This window comes from Ochotona curzoniae, unplaced genomic scaffold (assembly GCF_017591425.1).
Source record: "Ochotona curzoniae isolate NIBS_2020 unplaced genomic scaffold, NIBS_Ocur_1.0 contig_2210, whole genome shotgun sequence".
NCBI lineage: Eukaryota > Metazoa > Chordata > Mammalia > Lagomorpha > Ochotonidae > Ochotona > Ochotona curzoniae.
In genome coordinates, this window is record NW_024465369.1 from 47,551,681 (window position 1) to 47,567,988 (window position 16,308).

At 43.8% G+C, this 16,308-nt stretch overlaps 1 protein-coding gene across 3 annotated transcripts in view; it reads right to left on the reverse strand.

Moving 5' to 3' along the window:
- HIBCH (3-hydroxyisobutyryl-CoA hydrolase) overlaps positions 1-13,504 on the reverse strand; it is a 62,828-nt gene extending 49,324 nt beyond the window's left edge. The window contains exons 1-2 of one of the 3 annotated variants that reach the window (XM_040971858.1): positions 13,366-13,504; positions 2,921-2,963 (exon numbers count right to left, since the gene is read on the reverse strand). In XM_040971858.1, the coding sequence (XP_040827792.1) occupies positions 2,921-2,963; positions 13,366-13,400 (78 nt within the window). In that variant the 5' untranslated portion in view covers positions 13,401-13,504. The remainder of the gene's footprint in view (positions 1-2,920; positions 2,964-13,365) is intronic. The other 2 variants (XM_040971859.1, XM_040971860.1) reach the window with 2 other exon arrangements.
- Between the last annotated feature and the right edge of the window lie 2,804 nt (positions 13,505-16,308).

Genomic DNA, 16,308 nt, shown 5'->3' on the forward strand with positions numbered 1-16,308 from the left:
GTCTAAGCAGGACCTCACATCTGGTACAATGAAGCCAAGACAGTCTCAGAACATTTGAGAGGACACAGGTAATACCCTCAGAACATTCTTCTCCCCATCAGGGTGCCTGGGGCAAAAGCAGGAGACTTTCTCTGTCCTCCGGTGCTGATATGATCTGCAGTAAGCAGCAGCACATCTGCCCCCACTCCCATCCTCTGCCATGGTCACAGAAGAGGGGACGAGGTCTCTTTCCCCATCCATCTTCTCCCCACCTATCATCCCTTTGCATCCCACCCAGAGACCTGCACAAGTCTGCAATTCCCTTTACCTTTGCATGTTTAAAATTAATAAGATGTGCATCTTTCATGTTGGTAACTAGAAATATCCGTAACTGGGTATATCTGAAAAAGGTTTCTAAAGTTTTTGCCTCTGCAGATAAACAATTCCAAGGCAAACTATACATGCCTTCTCAATTTCAAAATTTCTAGTTGTGAGAAAATCGAATCAACTGACTTTGAATACAGTCCAGTCCTAAAATCCCTTGGACTATGAAACACTATTGAGTTCTTTACTACTGCACTTAAATCTGTATTACATGTTGAGAGAGCACGGAAAATATAAAATGTAGTACACTTCTTACTTGAACATTTCCCATAAAATTTTTCTTGAAATTTGATTTTTTCAGGGTACATTTTGTACACTTCAGAACCTTTATTACTACTGTCAGATACAAATATTTGTTCCCTTTCAGGAAACATGGTGGGTATCCAAAAAATATCTGACAAACTGAATGAATAACCCAGCATTCTACTGAGGCAGCCTGGCCGCATCACCAGCCTATGACAAACTTCACGTGGTGGCTACCCAAGTCTCACTCTTTTTTTTTTTTCAAGATTTTATTTTATTTTTATTGGAAAAGTGAATATACAGAGAGGAGAGACAGAGAGGAAGATTTTCCATCCGATCATTCACTCCCCAAGCAGCCACAATGGCTGGAGCTGAGCCAATCCGAGGCCAGGAGCCTCTTCCGGGTCTCCCACGTGGGTGCAGGGTTCCAAAGCTTTGGGCTGTCCTGGACTGCTTTCCCAGGCCACAGGCAGGGAGCTGGATGGGAAGCAGGGCTGCCGGGATTAGAACCTGTGCCCATATGGGATCCTGGGCATGCAAGGCGAGGACCTTAACCACCTGCGCCATCATGCCGGGCCCCCAAGTCTCACTCTTTTTTTTTTTTTTTAATTTTTTAAAGATTTATTTTTATTATTTTTTCATTGGAAAGGCGGATATATAGAGGAGAGACAGAGAGAAAGATCTTCCATCCGATGATTCACTCCCCAAGTGAGCGCAACGGGCCGATACTATGCCGATCCAAAGCCAGGAGCCTCTTCTGGGTCTCCCACGCGGGTGCAGGTTCCCAAAGCTTTGGGCCGTCCTCGACTGCTTTCCCAGGCCACAGGCAGGGAGCTGGAAGGGAAGCGGGGCTGCCGGGATTAGAACCAGCGCCCATATGGGATCCTGAGCGTGCAAGGCGAGGACCTTTAACCACTTGCGCCACCCACCGCGCCAGGCCCAAGTCTCACTCTTAAATATATTCCTTTCACTATGGAACCCCCAATACCCAATGCATGGGCAAATGTGGACATAACCAGAGAAATCCTCTTCGCATTTTAGTAAAACATCATGTTGGACATGCTTTATTTCCCTATATCTTGTCTCATACCCTTCCCACTAAATTACATTAAATTTAAACTGTTAGAACATAAGTGTAACATGAAAGCATTATACAATTCTCTCTCCCTTCCAGAGCTCCCAAAAGCGTCACAGACGGACAGGCAGCCATCCTCTTTGTCCCTTTGATATGAAGCACATATCAAAGCAAACATCAGGACCTAGAACCACTCACCTCTCAGGCCTTGCTGAGAGTCAACTTTATCTTCTGTCTCTCAACGTGGCCTATGCACCTTGTGCCACACTCTCCCACCTAATCTGGATTCCATCATGTCTTCCCATTCCACCTGTGTATATTTACCTAACTATAAATCATTAACATTGTTCCAAGTTTTTTCTAAAAAACTTCTCAGTCCTATTAGGGGTAAAAAGGAATATTCAGTCATTATCTCCATCCCCACCACACTTTCTGCAATACTCAATGCCCACTCTGTCAGCGGCTAGCGTGCTGTAAGTAAGCCCATGGTTCCATATTATCTGGGCTCAAACTGCACTTCCAATTCCCTAGCTGTCTTACACTTGGGCATGTTACCTAGCATCTCTCTCCTCGAGTTTCTGATCTGTACCTAGAAATAATACCGTGACTTATAATTCAGAAAATCCTCTAGATTTTAAGGATGGATACAGAGAGTGATCTATCATCAACTGGTTTACTCCCTGAATTCTGGCTACAGCCTGGGATGGGCTAGGTCTAAGCCAAGAACTCAATCCAGTCTCCCATGTGCATGCCAGGTATCCAATCCTTGAGCCATCGCCAACTACCTTCCAGGATGCTCATAAGCAAGACACTGGCATTGGAAGCAGAGCTGGGACTCCAACACGAGATACGAACGTCACAAGCGGTGTCTTGCCTACTGCACCAAGTGCCTGCGCATGTCACTTTTAATTCATTTTCCCATGGATGTTTTGAAAGCCTCTCACACAGTGATCTCCCTTATTTTGTACGCATCAAAAAGGAGGCTCTGGGAGACCACATAGTTGGTCCCAGATTAAGTGGTAGACACGTTTAAATCAAGGCATTCTGACTCGAAGGGCCAGATCTTTAACCACAATCATATGCCACCTCCTGCGATATCAAATGTTCACATTACAAAATTAAGAACTGCAGTGCACCAAAGCAAAACCTGAGAACTCAATTATTTCTCCACTTTCCTAACAAAGATGTTTTAAATTACATATCACTACTTAACATCAATAAAACTAAGTCCAAACTTACCAAATGTCGCAATATGGTATTAATCCTTTTGAGTGAATTGAACCTGAAACAAAAGCAAGAACACCATGAGGACAGTGAAGTAGGTGGTCACAACTCAGTTTATAAACACTATATGGCCTTTTGCTTTAGGTTCTTCTAAACTTACATACCCTCTTTGTTCTAATGTTTCAAATTCTCATTCATTCCTGGTGGGGACACAAAAGGGTACTGACACTTGGGAAGATAACTGGGTAGCTTCTCATAGAATTACATATCTTTTCCATATAATCCAACAATTCCGTTCCTTGGTATTTTCCCAAAGGAATTGAAGCTTTATGTCCATAAGAACACCTGCACGTAGGAAGTTTATGGTAACTTTATCCATAATTGCCAAACCATGAGAAGTAACCAATACGTCCTACAGTAACTGAAGAACAAAACCAACCTTAAAATACCCATACATGAATATAAATTAGCAACAAAAAGTAAGCTAACTTAAAAAAGTGGAAATTTGTGCTCCAAGTGAGAGACTATAAATTATATACTTTCAAGTGTCTGATATTCTGAGAAGTGCAAAATTATTGAATAACAGAAACATCAGTGGTTGCTAACTGCTTCTAGGAGGAGGGAAGGAATGAACTGGCGAGTACACAAGATGATCGGGGCAGTGGAGCCAATGTGTAATACTAACATACACATCAGTATTTGGTCAAAATTCTCTGCTCAAATTTCCAGCTCAATTTTTCTGTAAATCTTAAGTTGCTCTATAAAAGAAAGCTGTTAGTGCTTTTTAGAAAAAGCTAATAAGGATATAATCTTATCAGCAATTTCCAGAAATATGTAAGTTGGTATTGCCTTTCTAAGAAGAAGTTTGGAAATGAAGATTCATAATCTTTAAATGATCATGTATTCAACCTAGTAAACGCACAGGCAATCACACTTACACAATTTTCAAGTTGACCAAAATTTGATTTATAAAGAAAAACTGGAACAAAATATGTAGCAAGCAGTATTTTTAAAATCATGTCATCTATATACAACTATCACACAGCCACTAAAAATACTTGCTAATAAATATTTATGATATGGAAAATACTAATGACAAAAATTACAAAAAGAAAGGTTACACAAACACAACACACTGATTTTGTTGTTGTAAATGTGTTAGGACAGAAATACAAAGCTTAAGACACAACATGGCAAAAAGTGACCAAGAAACAGGCAGTGCTGGAAACACTCTCTAATCAGATGGTGATTATGGGGCCGTACATATATATAGGCAAACATGAAGTTATGAACTGTGGAATAGTGTATTCAAAACTGCAATTAACTGATGACGCAAAAAGGAACTTGAGGGAGGGTGACAACAGGAAGGGACGTTAAGACCTGCTTCTGGAATGCTGATTTAGCTTACTTCTTGATCCAGATGCCAGTGATTTAGATGTCTGGATTGCAAAAACTCAACAAATTGTACCTTTCTAGTTCCAGTCTTTCCAAAAAGTTTCCAGAAAGATATACATCTCATTCTTGAGAAATTCATAATGCAGTTACATATGCAAGTTTGCTTGCTGTTTAGGAAGTTAAATGTCATCAGCTGCTGCCACCTAGTGAGAATTCCATGCCTTTGCAAATATACATATTATCTGTGGGGACCAATACACTGCCAATTTACCAATTTTTTCAAGGATATTTGGAGTCATTAAAGAGTGAGGTTTAAAAATATAGCCATGTGACCATTGTTAACACTCATGAACATATCTTAGATACTGGGCTTATTCAAATACTCATAATTCAACTTTTTACTTTTATACTAGTTTCTATCTTGTGGCACATTCCATTAAGCTGGCCCCAGCAGCCTATATGAACACTGATTCAAGTCACAGCAGCACCACTTCCAATCCAGCTCCCTGCTAATGTGCCTGGGAAAGCAGTGGATTTGACCCAAGAGTTTGGCCTCTGCCACAGACGTGAGGGACCCAGGTGGAGCTTCTGTCTTCAGCCTTGACTACCCAGAACAGCTATGAACATTCACGGAGCAATAATCACTAGACGGAAGCTTGCTGTCATTCCTGCTCTCCAACTCTGTCTTCAAATAAATAAATCTTAAAAAAGAAATCAAATACTACTACCAACAGGGGGCACTTATATTTTTTAAAGCAGTCATATACGTCACATTGCTTGATTACGTATTCAGAATTTATTTTTATACAAATAAAACATGTTTTTTCCTAGTCAAGTGATTGCACATTAGTCACGTGGGCACAGTTGAGGCACAGTGCATTAAGCTACGATCTGTGAGACCAGCATTCTTTCTGGGCCAACAGTGGTTTGAATCCAAGCTGCTCCACTCCTTTCTTAAAAAAAAAAGAAAAAGAAAGAAAGAAAGAAAAAAAAAAAAGAAAAGAAAAGAAAGGTATATTTTTATTTGTAAGGAACAGCAAAGAGAAGGAGAAATCTGAGCCAACTAGAAGCCAGGAGTCACAGCTTCCATAGCTTCTTCCAGGTCTCCCAAATGGGAGCAAGGCCCACATACATGAGCCATCCTCCATTGGCTTCCCAGGCCATAGTAGGGAGCTGGATCAGAAGTGGAGCAGCCAAGACATGAACTGGCATCCATACAGAATGCTGGTGCCAAAGGTGGAGGTTTAACCTACTATGCCATGGTACCAACCCCTGCTCCACTTCTGATCCAGCTCCCTGCTAATGCACCTGAAAAAGCAATGGAAGCTGGCCCAGGTGCTTTGCTCCTAACTTCCACGTGGCAGACCCTGACAGAATTCTAGGTTCCTGGCTTCCACCTGGCCCGCAAGTTGTTGCAGCCACTTGGAAGTGAAACATGTGCTCTCTCCTTCTCTAACTCTTTTCAAATAAATAAATATCTTTTAAAAAATACTTATTTTATTTCAACATGAAAGGTCAAGTTACAAAGGGAAAAATCAATTTTTCATCTGCTGGTTCACTCCCCAAATGACCACAATAGCCACAACTGAGTTCATCCGAAGCCAGTAGCTTCTCCCATGTCAATGCAGGATCCCAAGGACCTGAGCCATCCTCTGCTGCTTTCCAGGCCATAAGCAGAGAGCTGGATTGGAAGTGGAGCAGCCAGGACCAGACAGAAGCTTAGTCTGCTACATCACGATGCCAGCCCCAAATAAATAAACATTTTAAAAACAAATCAGTTAGGACTCAAATTCCAAAGCTCAGATCAAACCACTCTGGGAGTGCAATAAATGGGTATTTTGTCTGAAGCACTATTAAATGATCTCAAACAGCAGACAAGTTAGAATTAAAATAAAAACTTCAGAGGACAGCACAATGGCTCAACTGATTAATGCTCTGCCTGTAAGCGTTAACATTCCATATAGGTGCTGATATGTGTCCTGGCTGACCCACTTCCCTTATAGTTCCCTGCTTGTAGCCTGGGAAAGCAGTAGAGGTTGGCTCAAAGCCTTGGGACCCTGCATTCACATGGGAGACACAAAAGAAGCTCCTGGCTCCTGGCTCCGGATCAGCTCAGCCCCAGCCATTGTGGCTACCTGGCGAGTTAATCAGCAGATGGAAGATCTTTCTGTCCCTCCTCCTTGGAAACTCTGCCTTTCCAATAAAAAATAAATCAATCTTTTAGAAAAAATTCAGTCTTCATAAAATTTCAAATTGAAGTGGCAGTTTTCCCAGCTTACTGGAAATAACATACATTCAATTTACTTTTTTTTTTTTTAATGTGTTTTATTTATTTTAAAGGCAGTTACAGAAAAAAGGGGGACACACCTAGATCTTCCATCTGCTGGTTAACTCCCCAAATGGTCATAACGGCCTGGACTGGACAGGACCAAAGACAGGAGCCAGAAGCTTCGTCTGGGTCTCCCACATGAGTGGCCACTGTCTTCCCAGGTACATTACCAGGCAGCCAGATCAAAAGTGGAGCAGTCAGGACTCAAACCAGCTTCCATATGGGATGATGTCATAAGCTGGTGCTTTACCCACTAAGCCACAACACCAGCCACAGTTTTCTAATTAAGAGTTTTATACAAACCTTTAAAATATGAGTGACATTAAAATTTTTCCAATTGACTCAAATTCATCTCTTTAGATGTATATTTTAAAAATTAAGAATTTCTTTAGCTACAGAAAGACTTCAAATTCCCTAACGAGACTAGTACCCCAGTGTCAGTTCGAGGTTAAAGAGGGTACTGCCTGACTGGTAAGTCTTTTATAACAATTTAAATGCTGCATGTATCATAAAAGTACACAGAAGCAACGACATAGCTTCAAGTCCTGAGATCGAATTTCATTTCACTACAATAGTTAAGGTAAGCTTACTACATCAAGGTACAATACACTATATAAAGCATTTATAGGGCACAAAAATCCAGTATTTTTTTTAAATGTAAGTACAACTAAAATTCTCCCCAGGTTCTGTATAATCCTACTACTTTTATATGCTCCAATTCAACCACTAGTTCTAAACCTTTTTAAGTCCTTATTTTTATTTGAGAGGCAGACTCTACAGACTGGAGAGAGAGATAGAGGTCTTCTGTCTGCTGGTTCACTACCAAAATGACCACAATGGCCAGAGTTGAGCTGATCTGAACCTGGGAGCCAGGAACTCCCATGTGGATGCAGCGTCCTTAGGACTCTGCTGCTTTCCCAGGCCATGAGCAGAAAGCTGGTCTGGAAGTGGAGCAGCTGGGACACAAATGTCCCCAGATGGGATAGCCGGCACCACAGGCAGAGCATAGCACTGTGCCAGCCCCTACTTTAAAATCTTACATTAATTCAACTTTTATGCCTCAAAAATGTGAAGAATTGAGTTCCCAGGATTTCTGCAACGTATGGCTTCTCCTCCCTATTGACTCCACGTTGTCAACTGGGGGAGGAAAAAATAGGCACGCACATCTCAGCTCCCGCTATTTTCTGAATTCCTTTCTTTATCATGCAGGTGATGTCAACTGGCCTTCTTGAAGCACCCCTCCAAGTGTGGACCCCAGACCAAACACTACCAGCACTCCCGGGAAACTTGCTGGAAATGCAAATTATCTTCCACATCCCAGACCTACCTAAAAAACTGGGGGCTGGGGCCAAAAGTCTGTTTACTAAATCCTCCCTCCAAGTGATTGCAACGCACAATAAGTTTTAAAAACAACTACCTTAGGAGGATGAAGTACATTCTTGTGGTACCTTACATAATTACCTAATACACCAAGCACACGCCTACCGATTAACCAACTCTGCACGAAATCACTAAAACAAAATGACAACATATGTCATTAAAATAAAAACAACATATGTCATTTTGTATTATCTGGCGAGGTAAAATGTGAAGAAGAGCGCATAAAATAAAGTCTAGGAGACCATGTATTTCAGGCCTGCAAATTGCTGAAGAACAGGCTGAGGAGACAGAAATGGTCTACGGATGGAAGAGAACTATGCCATAAATGACTCCAGATTTCAAACAAGCTTAACCAGAAGCAGGTACTGAAAATAGAGAGAAGCATGCGGGTCGGTTTGAAGAATGAAATCTGATTTTGAGTGTCTACTTATCGAAACAGGAAAATTGAACAACAGAGAATAAAGACAGACGGTACTTGCAGAGACAGCGGTGAGTGCACACATCAGGAAGCCATGCACAGACACCGGGGCACAGAAACCCTCCCATTTTCTGTGGGAAATAAATGAGAAAGCTGTAGCTGAAAACTACGGAGCAGAAGGCTGCCTGCCTCCCGAGTCTGCAGTGTTTCGGGGCAAGGGGAGCGGGAAATGGTGCTTCCAGTTTTAAAAATCAGGTGGATTTTGGATTTATTACTTTATTTGAAAGTCTAACAGAGCAAGGGAGGACAGAGAGAGGGAGGGAGAAATCAAAAGATCTTCCGGGTCCATCACGGTGACCTAAATCCTCACCTTGCATGTGTCGGGAGACCATATGGTCGCCAGTTCATGCCCCGGCCCCTGCTTCCCTTCTAGCTCCTTGCCTCATGGTCTAGGAAAGTAATGGAGGATGGCCCAAGGCCTGGGGCCCATGTACCCATGTGGGAGACCCAGTGGAGGCTCCTGGCTTCAGACGGGCTCAGCTCCGGCTGTCGCAGCCACTTGAGGGGTGAATCATCGGATGGAGGATCTTCCTCTCTCTCCTCCCTGTATATCTGATTTTCCAACAAAAATAAACAAATCTTAAAAAAAAAAAGTCTTCCATCTGTAAGTTCACCTCCCAAATACCTTCAACGGCCAGGGCAAGGCCAGGCAGAAGCTGGCAGCCCACTACTCAATCTGGGCATCCCAGATGTGTGATCTTCCGCTATTCTCCCAGGTACACCATCAGGGAGCTAGACTAGAAGCAGAGCAGCTGGACTTAAACTGATAACCCAAGATGGGCTCCTGGAGTCACAAGAAGTGGCTTGTCCTGCTGCATCAAAAGGCTGGCTCCCAGCATGGTATTTTTAAAATTACAAATACTTCCAAGAGATGTCATCTAAAACATATAATTTTCCAGCTTTCTCAGAGATACTGGCAGCTATGGAAACTCTGTCTGCATTTTTTTTTTTAAAGACATTCGTATTGAGAGAGAGAGAAAACTTCCATCCATGGTTTACTCCCCAAATGACAGTGAGGGCCTGGGCTGGTCCAGGTTGAAGCCAGGATCCTAGAACCTCATCCAAGTCTCCATGGGCTTGGTAGAGCATCTTCTGCTACTTTCCAGGTGCACTGTTATGGAGCTGGATCAGAAACAGAGTAGCAGGGAGCGACGCAAAGAGGTGCTCCAATATGGGCACCAGTATTGCAGGCAGCAGCTTAATCCACTGCACTACAACCTCATCCTACACATTTTGGAGAGGTACAGACACAGAACGAGGTCTTCTGTCAGCTCTATCACTCCTTAAACGCCCACGATAATCAGGGCTGTGCTAGGACAAAGGGAAGACCCCAAACTTCATGTTTGTGTCCCACAGGGATGGCAGAGGCCCATGTGCTCCAGCCTCCCTGGCGCTTCTCCCTCACTAAATCAGGTTTTTCCACATCTGTACTTTTCCTTTGAAACACTTATCAGAGATGGTAACTAAATAACACTCCTCACTTAGTATTTGCTGCATGTCTATTCTGCTTCACAGGTCAAGGACCTCACAGAAAGCTACAATAAGAGCATCATGTAGTCTAGGTAATACAAATTCCTAGAACAGTGCCTCCCAACAGAAACGGAGTAAATCTTGTTTTATTTATAAAATGAAGCAAGGCCAAATCTTTGCCCAGCTGGTAGCCTTAATTCCATCAGAGGGTATATCTGCAAGCTTCCGAGACAGGCAGTGAGCACTGAAGTCGAACTTGAGCAGCATTCATCAGGAAGTCATGTGTAAAACCTACTCTAACTGGGAAAAAGGTAAGGCCAGCAATCAAGGGTATGTTGCTTTATCTTGTTTAAAGATTCATTTATTTGAAAATCAGTTACCAAAAAAAAAGGAAAGACAGACCTTCCGTCTGCTGGTTCACTACACAGATGGCTGCAATGACTAGGGGTAAGCCAGGTGACAGGTAGAAGCTAGAAGCTTCTCCCAGGTCTCCCATGTGGGTATCTGGGATCCAAAAACTTGGGGCATCTTTTGCTGCTTTTCCCACACCATAGCAGGGGACTGAACAGGAAGTAAAGCATCCAGGACATGAACCAGCACCCATTTGAGATGCCAGCACTACAGCCAACAGCTTTAGCTGCTATACTACAATGCTGGTCCCTGTCAATCAAGTTTCTCCAAGATCAACAGTGATATAAATTTGGGAGTATTTGTCAATTTTTAAAATTCATTTTCGTTTTATTTGAAAGTCAGAGAGATAGGATAAAATAAACAGGAATCTTCCATCCACTGCTTCACTCCCCGCAAATCCCCATTAAGCCAACAGCCAAGAATTCTATCCTGTTCTCCCACATGCAAAGCAGGGAATCAAAGTCCTTTGATCATTCTTCCTATGCCAAACACTTGCCAGAATTGTTCACATTTTAACAGGCTGGAAGAGGTAAGGTCTGGGAGTTTAGAGGATTTTAGTCATGTAAAAGAGCCAAATCGCAGTGTCCCAGCACAGTGCACTCAGCCTCTTCCGCCACCAGCATCTCACTCCAAGATGCTAGTTCCAATCTCAGCTGCTCAGCTTCCAATCCAGCTCCCTGCCACCACACCTGGGAGACAGAAGATGGCCCAAGTGCTTGCATCCCTGCCACCAACATGGAGTCCAGGATGAAATCCCTGGCTTTGGCCTGGTCCAGACCAGGCTACTGCAGCTATTTGGAGAGTACACAAGTAGAGGGAAGTTTGCTTTCAACAAATGCCAAGAGAAAGAACTGAGAAGTGAGGGTTGCATTTGTGTGTCAATTGCCATGGAAAATAAAGTGGAGGAGCACTGCTCTGGATCACTTCAAATGGAGTCAGAGTGAAGTCATTATTAAACAGGATTCAGCTGGGGGGCAGGGGAGAACAGGTGTTTGACTTGAGCAGAATCCATCCCATATGGTTCTAGTCATGGCTCCACTCCCAGTTAGAGCCTTCTGCCAACACGCACCCTTCGAGGCAGTGAGTAAAGACTCCACCAGCGGGGACGTTGCTGGCCACATGGGAGCCCTGGATTGTGTTCCCAGCTCCTGGCTTCAGCTCCAGCCAGCATAGGCATCTGGGGGGGCAAACCAGCAGGCTTGCCACTCACCATGACTTTCTGCTTCTCAAGGCAAATAGTAATCATAATTAATAAGTTCTCACTGCTCGAATTTGAGACAGCATTTGTGGTATGTCCCAAGCTAAACTTTTGAACTTATCCACCTGGCAAGGATTGACCCTTTAAACTGGAACAAACTACAATCTCTGGAATAACATTCACCGGCCCATGTACCGGTTCCTGGGGTCACCCCCGGCTTCCTGAGACCATGCCCAGTCACCGCAGCCCTCATCACCAAATAAGCAAATCTTACACTCAACTTAAATTGATTTTACTTCGGTCAACAAAATGTTGAAGTGCAGTGATTTGCTTATTTGGAAGCACATTTGAAACAAATGATTGTGGCTAACACCAATCAGGACAAATCAGGTTAGACATACAAATTAGAGTTATCTTCAGAGAAGTGATTTGGGGACAGAAAAAAATCCAAGGACTGAGCTGCCACTGGGGCAAGACAAGGAGCATTGTAGACTGAGCACCCCTATTCCGAAAACTCTGAGCACAAACAGGGCCACAAGTGGAAAATTCCACACTTGACCTCCTAGGACAGGTCAGAGCTGAGCCATGGGTGATGTTATGTGTGTGCAATGGATACATTAGTGTGTAAACTTGAGATCCGTCTCCACAACACACTCTCATACACTGTGACCCCAGGCATTTTGGATAAGGGACACTCACCTGGGAAAGGAAAGTGACAGCAGTGCCAGGGAGGCCAAGAGAAGCTGCAGTTCAAGTGCGATTGCCCAACAGTGTCAACCAAAGCACAGAAACCTTAGTTCACCCCCAGGTCCTCTAGGGTACCCTGTTCCCTCAGGCAGGTGTGAGGATGTTTTAGCCCTGGCAACCTTGGCCTCCAGTCTTTATGTCCACTCCACAGACAGACCTGGTGAAAGCATCTCTGGCCAGCACTCTCAAACAGACCCTGGCCTTCGCCGACTCGCAGATTCGCAGATTCGATCCACATGTGGAAATGTGGGGTGAAAGAAAGCCTACCTGAGGTGTAGGAACTAACAGGTCTTCCCCACCTAGTTAACTTCATTAACATGTTTTTCTAATTTGTTCCTCAACCAGCTCAGAACTTCACGAAACAATTTTTTTTTTAAGCAATCATTACAGGCACCGATTTCTGTAATGCAGCAACACTTTTCAGGTATCAAAAGGTTCTTTCTTGTTTTTAAACAGAACAGCAACAAAAAAGTAACAAACATCTTAGAATCAGGTCTGCGGATACAATGTTACACAACTGCAGCCTTTCCCCTAAAGAAGTAACTGTTCCCAAACACTCCTGTTCTAAGCAATAACTTCTCAAACGCTCCTGTCTTAGCAGTAAGCGTGCTTAGGCGCTAACAGCACGGTCGTCCGTTTTGCAGACGCACAGCTGCTGGCCGCCGTGGCACACCTGCCCAGGCAGTGGCGTCCGACACCCTCGCGGCCCAACTTTGCGAAACGACTGCCACCCGGTTCCTGACGCTCATGCCAAGTGTCCACAACCTGAGCCTGAGAGTCCCGGGCGCCGCGAGCACAGTGTCCGCCGGGACACTAACCAGGCCACACTCCCGACCGTGTCCACCGCCGGAGGAACGCCAACAAGAGCCGGAGCCAGAGGACAGAAAGCATGCAAGGGCCAGACAAGCAGGGCGTCGCGGCGAGAACCAGGAAAGCCGACACACGGGGGCGAAAAGGGGCTGGGCTCCCCCACAATCTCCACGCCGGCCCCTTCTCGCACCTCGGCCAGCGAGCTGACCAGCACGCCCGCGGCCGCCCGCACCCTCACTCACCTCCACAGGAGCCTCCACACATCCTGTTGCCCCATGGCTGAAACACAACAAACCTACAAACCCGAAAACTTGGTCTCCTTAGACCCGCCCACGGCTGCCAAGTGCAATCCGGAACCGCCCCGGACACCGAGGGCAAGTCCTCCGGCAGGCCAGAGCGCCCCGAGGCAGCTTTTCCGGTACGCGGCGCTGAAAGGCGGGACAAAAACAAGGACTTGAGGAAATGACGTAAAGGGGCGGTGCCATTCGGGGGCGGGGTAAAGCCGGAGGCGGGGCCAGGGGCCAGCGGGAAGGCTGGGGCGGATGCACCTGTGAGGATTAGCAGGCAAAGAGACCGCCCTCTAGAGGCTGTCGTGGGAAAAGTCCAGATGGTCGTCAAAGCTTGCCTGATGAATTAGCTTGCATGGATGTGAAAGACTTTTCTGGCATTTTTAATAACTGTATTCAAAATATGGACTTAGTAATTCTCCTTAAAAATAAACACCAGGCATCACAAAAGGCCTTCCTAACCTCCAATTCCATTTTTAACCAGTTACAGGACCAATATCAGCCTTGGGCACCACGCATTGAGCACAAACATAAATGTCTCACATTTCCTGTGCGCGCAAGCTGTGTCTCCCAGAAAGTCTCAGAAAGTCCCTCTGTTCCTGCTGTCATACTTTGCCATTAATTAAGGGACCCGGAATTTGCCCTTTGCTTTAGGCTTACAAATTATGTAATCAGTCAAGCTCCTGGTTTTGTGACCTTGGGCAAATCATCTAACTTCTCTGAGTCTCCACTTTCTCCACTGAAAGTGAGTGTGGTGCTGAATACAGACTATCAGTGCTGGCAAAGATCAAATGAAATGTGACAGGAAGGTGTGCGTGAATGACTTGGAAATTCCGAGGCATTCCAGAACTGTCAGTTACACCATTACCTCTTGCCAAGCCATCCTCTTCGTTTCTAAATTCTCTCTTTTAAGTCTTCCAGCTTAGAAATCTGCTATTCCTTTTTATAATACTTTTTCCAGGACAAGTATGATGGCATAGCAAGCTAGTCCTCTGTCTGCAGCACAAGACTCTCATATTGACATCTGTTCACGTGCCAGCTACTCCATTTCCAACCCAGCTCTCTGCTAATGACCTGGTAAAGCAGCAGAAGATGGTCCAAGGTTTTGGGGCCCTGCACCATGTGGGAGACCCACAAAGAGCTCCTGGCTCCTCACTTCAGAGTAGCCCAGCTCTGACTGCTATAGCCATTTGAGGAGTGAACTAGAAGATGGAAGATCTTTCTTGTGCAATTCTGAATTTCAAATAAATGAATCTTCATTAAAATTAAAACAATAAAAATTCTGTTTTGAAATATTTGGCAAAATTATAATAATTTTTAAGTGAACCCCTATATACACAGCCACCTAGATTCTATTAGATTAACAATTTATATTGCCTTGTCATCATCCGTCTCTCCAACAAATGTTATTTGTACATACATTTCGAAGTTCATTGCAAGCACTATGTACACCCCAAAAATATTCAGTGCGTATGTTATTATCTACCATTAGATGTTTGTTTACATTTCTCATTTTAGATAAAATCTATATATAATGAAGTGTATATATTTTAAGCACACAGTCATTAAATTTGACAAATATATACACCGGTATAACCAAAACTTCTGAGGCATAAGCCAATGCCATCATCCCAAAAAGTTTCCTTTGCTATTCCCTGTCCCATTTTTCTTTTTTAAGATTTATTTATTTTTATTGTAAGGGCCTATTTACAGAGAGAAGGTGAGACAAAGATCCGTCTGTTGGTTCACTCCCCAAATGGAAGTAACAGCCAGAGCTGACCTGATCTGACGCCAGGAGCTTCTTCCAGATCTCCGACACAGGTGCAAGGTCCCAAGGATTTGGGCCGATCCCTACTGCTTTCCCAGGCCACAAGCAGGGAGCTGGATGCAAGGTGGAGCAACTGGGACACAAACCAGTGCCCATGTGGGATTCCCATGTATGCAAAGGGAGGATTTAGCCACTAGGCTATTGCACCAGGCCTCCCCACATTCTCCCCACCCCTGACGCCCATTATTTATCTTATACTGCAGAGGCACCCACTCTTCCAGTTTCCTTCTAAAATAGGTGAATTTCCAAGTTTCTAGAGCACGTGTATTTTGGGGGTACACTATCTCTCACCATGCAAAGTGGTCAGCGTTGTCATGTAGTTAGTAGTGTATTTCTTTTTATTGCCAAGTAGAATTTTGCCTTATGAATACATCCCAGTTTGCTGATCCGGCCTCCTTTTGACAGACACCTGGACTGTTTCCACTTTGGGGCTATTGCAAATAAAGCTGCCATATAAGCATTCTTGTGTAAATCTTTTATAGATATATGTTTTCTTTTCTCTTGGATAGATATCTATAAGTAGGGTTGCTGGCTGATAAATTAGGTCTGTGCTTCATTTTGTAGGAAACAGCCAGAACTTTTCCAGGCATTCATTTCATTTTGGACGAGAGTGCTGGTGACAGGCAACCCATGAAATGAAAAATATAAATATATGTGAGTGATGTATTTGATATGGGGATGACCTGGAATTGGTAAATACCTATTACATTTAAAATAATACAATTTGAAAATGGGAAACATTTTAACATCTATATTCTCCATAAGATATACAAAAGTTGTGTCTTTTTATCTTTACCACATTTGCTAACTGTATTTATCATTTTCTGAACTCAGCAAAATACTACGCTTAGCCGAGAATGCCTTTTTTTTGAGCTGTGAACTGGCCACCTTGAATCAAAGGGGAATGAGAACTAACCATGTTTGGACACTGGGGATGTTTGTGGGTTCCAAGTGAGTCTAACAGGCAATGATGGCTTATTTCTCAGATCATGAACTGCTCTCCACACTTAAAAGTACTAATTGCAGGAATAGTTGAGACAGAGAGAGAAATTTCAGTAAAATTGGAAATT